We start from the raw sequence: 7692 nt of genomic DNA, 5'->3' as shown, positions 1-7692 counted from the left end.
CAATGCTCTAATAGCACAAATGTGTCCCTTTGGTTTGTCCATATCTTTGTGGACTATACTTGAACAAATATGCTCTTATCTATGTGCATGGTTTCTTGTGGTCCTTCAGTTACTACCTTGAACCACTTCACATCAAAAATGAATATAGAAAACTTTCTAAACCTAACCTTGATAATTTCTTGTATCCTTCCACAGTAATCAAGCATGCCAACTTCACTACTTAGGTCACTTGTGTTGAGATATCGAGCTCGTCTAGTGAGGCGGTGGCCACTGATGACCCGCCTAGGGGATAGGCCCCACTCTTACACCACTGGCATGGTTGGTGAGATCATGGGAGATATGCGGCCAGTGGGATGACAGGCTGTGTGACAGCCATTCTAGAGACTCACTACAAGACAATGCTGCCATACACGCGTTTCATACACGCGATAAATTACGAACGCGTGTATGGTCGCGCTTGTATTTGAATAAAATCGGGCGCGTGTATTTTTGCATTTAAGTTCGCGTGTATATTTGCATTTATCAACGCGTGTATAAATGCGTTTATATACACGCAGTAATACACGCATAAATACACGATAATATTTACGGGATGATACTCGCTATTATACACGGATAAATACACGCTACTATACACGGATTAATACACGCATGGCAGAGAAAAACTGAAAAAAAATTCCTTAACAAAATTAAAAACTATTTTCCTTAAACCATCTCATAGTACATTACAGTATACATCATTACACAATCCCACTACATGCATTTACAACAATGAAATATATTCAAAAATAAATCATGCATATGAGATGATAGAAATGTCATCAATTTAGAACATACAGTGACGGATTGGTCAGGGTTCGATCTCATCTTCAATAAGATCCATCCTTGTCAAACGATCAACATCAATATCCATTTGATCAATTGGTAAGGCTACGATTAAATTTATTCCACTATCGATATTCTGTACTCCATTGATAATGGTATCGATGTCCTGATCATCCTCATCAACATCACCATCATCTTCAATGGTAGGGTCATTCTCATGATCATGAGAAATGGCATGCTCATCCTCATTATCACGATCATCTCTTATTTCTTGATCATCGATCACAACATCTTCAATGGCATATTGTTCGACGTCATCTTCATTGCGGCTTGTTACATCCTCCATATGCTCCATATCAGTGAATGTATTATACATCACTTTGGAACGTGGTGCAATAGGGATGACGTACCACCATTTGATGTCATGCACCATTGGTAGATATATAACCTACTCAAATACACACAGTACAGTAATTAATTAGCATATCAAAAGTCAAGGGGTACGCGAGCTTAGATATATATGTACATGAAACACATTAGTAAAAAAATGCATACCTGCTCACATTGTTGTGGCAATACGAGCCTATCTTTCTTTGTTTGCCAGAACTTTGTAGAGTCAATAGTTACATATCCACTTGCATGGCGTTTTATCGTTGCATCAGGCCCTTTTTCCACCACGTTCATTTGCCATTTGACATCCAAAACATACACAAAGAAGCGACGAAAGTCAAGCCTAAATATGTCTTGGATTATGCCACAATAATCATCCATTTTTCCATTAGCTCCCTCAAAGCTACTAATGACACCGCAATCTTGTGTATTTCTCTTTTCATCAATTCTTTGTGTTCGAAAATGCTTGCCTTCACACCATATAGCATTGAACATAGTGCACTGGACCAAAATAGAAGCAATATTTGTGTAAGCAATGTGAATAAATATTAAAAGCAAATCACTTACAACTAATGCAAAACATTAGTTCTATGTACCTTTGACATTGACCAAGAAATTCTGAAATATATACAAGAGACTCTTGTATCAACCAACCCTCGGCCATGCTTCCTTCAGGCCTTGCACTTTGCCTCACAAAGTCTTTTAAGGTCTTCATGAAGCGCTCTAGGAAGAACATCCAACGTGCATGCACAGTACCACATAAAGCAATTTCGTCCACTAAATGCACAATGAGATGTAGTTGACTTGTGAGAATGGTTCGCGGAAAAGTCTCCTCTACCAAACAAACCACCTCCACTGCCATAACACGCGCATCATCCAACGTGGCTGGATCAATTGCTTTGGAACTAACATATCTGAAAAATAAATAAATAGTACGTTATACCTCATGCACGTTCATTTTGCAAGGTATAATGAAGGGTGATCTGAGCATGGGTTTTACATACCTCACAAGCTCGCCCATCTTATAAATACATTTTTTCAAACTCTTATTCGCACAATGGTCGATGCTAGTAGGTAGTATGAACTGCTCACATAAGAGCACATTTATGGTTTATGGCATTACAAAATTTAATTTCAACGTACGTACAAGACTTGGAAAACACTTACTTGAAGCATCTTGTGCCAATCGTGGGACTTCAACCCATATAGTTGCTCAACGCCTCTTTTCTTAGTGGTTGTAAAGGCTCCCTTCAATGATCTCATGCATCGAGTGGGAGTACGCAAAGTGGTGATGGCCTGCTTTACCTGCTTCTCCTCTTTCTTTGATATCATCCATGGTGCAGGCGGAAGACGAACGTGCCCACCCACCTCTCGTGGCCAAGCTTGACGCATATGTCCTGCGACCCGCAAGTCCTCACGTACGCTAACATTGTCTCGTTTACCAGTAATATGTTCCCAAATACCAGATCCCACATTCTTGAAGATGTGCATGGGATCAAGAAGATGGTTGATCTTAAGATGGGTCCAATATGGCAGCCGGAAAAAAATAGAGTACCTGCACAAGGGATTGCTCTATGTGATCTTTAATCCAATTAGAGACTACACAAAACAAGATTGAAAAAACATCACTATACCTGTTCATGCCATCTGGAGGAAGAATAGTTGTAGACTCCCAAATACGCTTCCAATCTTTTGCACGAAGTGTTTGTGGAGGAATGTTACTCTTACTAGCAACATATTTAGGATGATCTGAGGGGAGAAATCGATGATGATTATCGAATATAGTCTTACACAAACCATCAGCATACTCATGTACTAACGAAGGGCCACAAACAGGACATGCATGTTTACCCGATGTTTTCAAACCTGTTAAAATATAAATAAAAGTTAGAATAATAAATTCAAACCGTCTAATTAATATATATAGCCAATAGTAATAGAGTAGGGAGGTAATTAGAATTCTTACCAGAACAATCGCTGTATCCTGGAAAGTCATGCATTGTCCACATCAACACTGCTTTTAAGTCAAAGTGTCGAGAGGAGGGAGGCCTACTAATGTCCACCACCGCAACACCTCTCCATAGTTCCTCCAACTCATCAATCAGTGGTTCAAGATAAACATCCATATGCTTGACTTTATGTTTCCCTGGAATTAGAAGGGATAACATAAGATGTCCCTTCTTGATCGCCATTGATGGTGGAAGGTTGTAATTCACCAGCACAACTGGCCACACGCTGTATGCGGTGCTTTTGAAACCAAATGGATTCACTCCATCCATACCCAGGCCAAGTCTCAAGTTTCTGGGCTCTGTTTTAAAGCTGGGCCACTCATCTTCAATATGCTTCCAAGCAGGAGTGTCTGCGGGAATTCTCCACATGCCATCATCCGATCGATGTGAGGAATGCCATGACATGAGCTCTGCTATGGATTTGCACTTGAACATGTGTTTGATGTGAGGAATTATAGGAAAGTGTCGCAAGACTTTACGAGGTACATCAAAACTCTTCATATCTGTTCTGTACCTTGCTTCACCACAAGTGGGACATGTCAGAGCCTCCTTATGCGTCCCACGAAAGAGAATGCAATCATTGACGCATGCATGTATTTTATCATAATCCAGTCCTCCAAGAGATGTCACATAGCGCCTCGCTATGTCTCTTGAGGTGGGTAGTCTATTTTCCTTTGGAAGCATGTTTGACGATAGCCTGCATCCAATATCATCAATTATAATTAGTCTTAAATCCTAAACCTTAAACCACTAATTCAAATTTATAAGTTAGAATGCTTACTTCAACAATGCGTCAAGACTTGCATTGCTCCATCCATAAACTGTTTGTATATTAAGTAGTTCAAGTGAAGCACGTAAAACTGAGAATGTGCACCCTTCAAACACCGGTGTCGATGAAGCTTTATAAAGATGCTCTTGTTCCATATCATCGTCGTCCATACCTTTGGGATCATCCTTAAAAAGATTCCGCACCATATCATCAAGCACCTCCTCTTCCACAACTTCGTGGGGTGCAGGGCTATTGTCGTCCCTTTCCCACTCATCTCTGACAATAGATCCCGAAGCTCCAGCATCATCTCGTCGACGCTTTACGTGCTCTCGTCGCGCGTAGGGTACCATGTTAGGGTGTGGTACTGCATCCTGCTTCAATTTATCAAATTATATGTTACAACTCTATTAATTTAATTTGGATACCATGAGTCATTTGAATATCATCAATTTACATCTACTCACCTCTAAACCTGTTTGATTCCATTCTCCATACATGGAGATGTGATTCAAGGTAATTCGACGTGCTCGTACAATGCATCCTTGACATCGATTACACATACATTTGATCCGTTGTCCCAACCACACATCGCGATTACGATGACGCATTGTCTCATCTTCCCCAGAACTGCTTGAAGAGGTTGATGACATCCTGTGTACAAATCAGAAAACACAAACTCATTATATATTTTTAATGAAAGCACAAAATCGCGTGTATTCACGCGGCTATCTCCTAAAATTTGCGTGTATTAACGCGGCTAATTCCTAAAAAACGCGTGTATTCACGCAGCTAATTTCTGCAAAACGCGTGTATCAACGCAGCTAAAAGCATATACACGCGAATATACCTGCGTTCATAAACGCGAATATAAACGCGGCGGCATATTTAAACTAAAAATAGCCCGCCTTCTCCAAATATAGATTTTGAACTTAGAAATCAACAGTACATGCGTTTTCGCCTGTTTTCGCCTCTTCCAACAGCAAGGAGGGAGCAGAGAAAGGAGCACACACACGGGAGAAGGAGGGAGCAGAGAAGGAGCAGAGAGGACTCACTTTTTCAGAGGTGAGTCACTTTGTCCTGTGCCTTGTCTCTTTTTGTCAGATTTGTTTACTTTGCTCTTTGCTCTTTGGGTTTGTCTTTTTGCACACGATTGGGTTGCTGCATCCTGACAGGGGCGACAATGGCTGGTCCTTTTATCAGGACATTCTGTCTTTGTCGGGGGGTCGGTCTTTTCGAGAAAGTTTTTTCGCAGGTCGCGTGTAAAAACGCGTGTAGGAGCGCGTGTAACCTGTCTGCAGAGTTTTTTCACGCGCAGATACACGCGTTTTTGGCCGGGTGTATACACGCGTTTTTTGACGGGTGTATACACGCGTTTCTGCAGACAAAAAACTGCGGCGTTTTAGATTTCATGGTTTGCAGGCAATTGACTTGTGTAATGACAATGTGTGAGTCAAGAGACAGCCCATGATGTACATGATGATGTTTGTTGCAGGTTCTTTATGGATATTCCAGGTTCTTCATCCGATCCATTTGCGTACAGCAATTGGTTGATGGAGATGATGAATCACTTTGGGCGCCAACCTGGTCCGGTTGAGCTTACAGAGTATATGTATGCCCATCCCCCTCCTTCCCTGCCTGGTGTCTATACCCCTACCGCGAGTATCCAGGGCACTCCAGTGCCGTCTATTCCTCCGAGTCCGACGAGACGGCATGCAGCTTCTCCTCTTCCACGTCCACCGAGGAGACATACCTCGTCCCAGACACACTCACGTACACCCTCACAGCCACCATCACGTGCTCCCTCAGAGCCACCGTCACGTCAGGGCTCACAGCCACCGTCACGTAGACAATCCCCAAGTCGTGACTCCACCCGCAGCAGTAGGAAGAGTGGGAGCAGTGGAGGATACGGCGGGTGCTTTGGTGGGGGAGGTGGGGGAGGTGGGGGAGGTAGTAGAGCACGCGGTGAGAGAGGAGATAGAGGGAGAAGAGTTAGAGGAGACAGTTCGGAAGAGGAGGAGATGAGAGAGATGGAGAGAGTGGTTTGCTATGATGTGACGGATAGGGGCGGGATAGTGATGGATGCGAGGGGCAGGGAGGTAATGGAGTACATGCGTGGGGTAGTATCAAACTCATATAGAAATTGTTTTATTAAATTTAAAGATCAAAATAGCCGATTAGTTGGGGAGGTGATAGAGGCTGTACATAGTCGGTACCCCAATCCCCCACATGCTACATTCTCGGATGTATGGGGAAGGACGCGAATAAGGGAGATCTTAATAAGTAATAAAAGATCTCACCTTAAAAAACTCGCGTATGATGACCGGCTAAATGTAGCTGCGGGTGGCTATCCTGCCGAGAAACCTGCCACTGCGCACAAACGCGAGTGGAAGGAGGCAAAGAAACGAGCAGAGGGTGGCGTGAAGAGCAGGCAGCATGTGGAGGCACGACGGATCCAGATGGAGACCGTTGGATCTTCGCATTTCGGATCTGGCAGCGTCGAGTCATGGGAGGCAGAGTTCGTAAGTATCCTGCCACTTTATTTGATTGTTTACTTAATTCATTGATTCTATGAATTGTTTTAATCTTACAAATTGTGTTGATTATGATACAGTGACGGGTTACGGGGAGGAAGCCCACAACCCACGATACTGCGTATGCTCGCCGGCATAGCAGACGTGACACGTGGGCCATCTTCAGAGCCGAGGGACGTATTACGGACGCGCAGTTTGAGTTGGCCATGAGACCATACGGTCGACAGGTACTTGAAAATTCATAACGAATGGTTTTGGTTTATTGAATTGCATATATATATACTTATATACTATATATTACTTGAACAGGCACAAGCTGCTGATGATCCACCGGCAGAGGGTGGACATGAGCACTACTCCTCGGACATTCCGACCGATGCGAGCTCATCTGAGCATGGGGGGAGCACCGAGTCATCATCTGGGTCTGAGTAGTACTCAGACTTGTAGTATCACATTCCATATTTAGGATGTGATTGTATATATTTTTTTGTAAACTCAAGCCATGGGCTACTTCGAGATATGGACTCCCTTGTATACATGTATGAAATTTTGATAGTAATATTGAATTGATTGATCGATAGTATTACATTCATGGCTGTCTTGAATCGTGTAATGACAATGTATGCATTCATGTCGTTCTTGTCTTAATCTCCCTCGTGCATATGTTCTTCGTGGATGGTCTAATGGGATGGTCTAATGCACCAAAAACCCTAAACCAGAGAGTGCTATTGGGTGCTGGAATGCTGGAACAGTATTCAGGCACCAAATAGCACTCTCTGGATTTTTCTTTTGCTCTCTGTTCGCGTGTATCCACGCGTCAACACTGCTAAAACTCGCGTGTATCTACGCGGATACCCTGGAAATTACGCGTGTATTAACGCGTATAAACTGCCAGTAACGCGTGTATAAGCGCATCTAAATTAAAGAAACGCGTATATAGAGGCAAGTAAAAAAGCGTCTGGGACATGGGAACTGAGCAGGATGCGGCTATACACCCGTGTATAAGCGCGTCTAATATAATAAAAAGCGTGTATACGGGCGTGTATTACCGCGTCTGTGGAAAAAAACGCGGCTATATACCCGTGTATACGCACGTCTGAGAGGTACTGTACACGCGGTTTTACACGCATGTCTCTGGCCGCGATTATACACGCGCTGATACACGGGC

At 43.0% G+C, this 7692-nt stretch overlaps 1 protein-coding gene across 1 annotated transcript; it reads right to left on the bottom strand.

Annotated features, from left to right (window-relative positions):
• Positions 1-716: 716 nt before the first annotated feature.
• LOC147616054 (uncharacterized) lies at positions 717-1575 on the bottom strand. Its single transcript, XM_086778066.1, has 2 exons — positions 1381-1575; positions 717-1273 (listed from the first exon to the last, which is right to left on the bottom strand). Exons 1-2 carry the CDS (start codon positions 1507-1509, stop codon positions 851-853), a joined length of 552 nt encoding a protein of 183 aa, XP_086634192.1. The 5' UTR covers positions 1510-1575; the 3' UTR covers positions 717-850.
• Between the last annotated feature and the right edge of the window lie 6117 nt (positions 1576-7692).

This window comes from Cibotium barometz, chromosome 39 (genome assembly GCF_041138505.1).
Source record: "Cibotium barometz isolate CiBa-2024 chromosome 39, ASM4113850v1, whole genome shotgun sequence".
Classification (NCBI taxonomy): Eukaryota; Viridiplantae; Streptophyta; class Polypodiopsida; order Cyatheales; family Cibotiaceae; genus Cibotium; species Cibotium barometz.
This window is presented reverse-complemented; position numbering and strand designations above follow the sequence as displayed.

Excerpts from the sequence above, each read along its gene's own strand:
- LOC147616054 (XM_086778066.1), bottom strand. The coding sequence starts at position 1,509 with ATGAACGTGGTGGAAAAAGGGCCTGATGCAACGATAAAACGCCATGCA. Across the intron at positions 1,274-1,380 it reads TGCCACAACAATGTGAGCAG|GTTATATATCTACCAATGGT; the intron begins GTATGCATTTTT and ends GTATTTGAGTAG.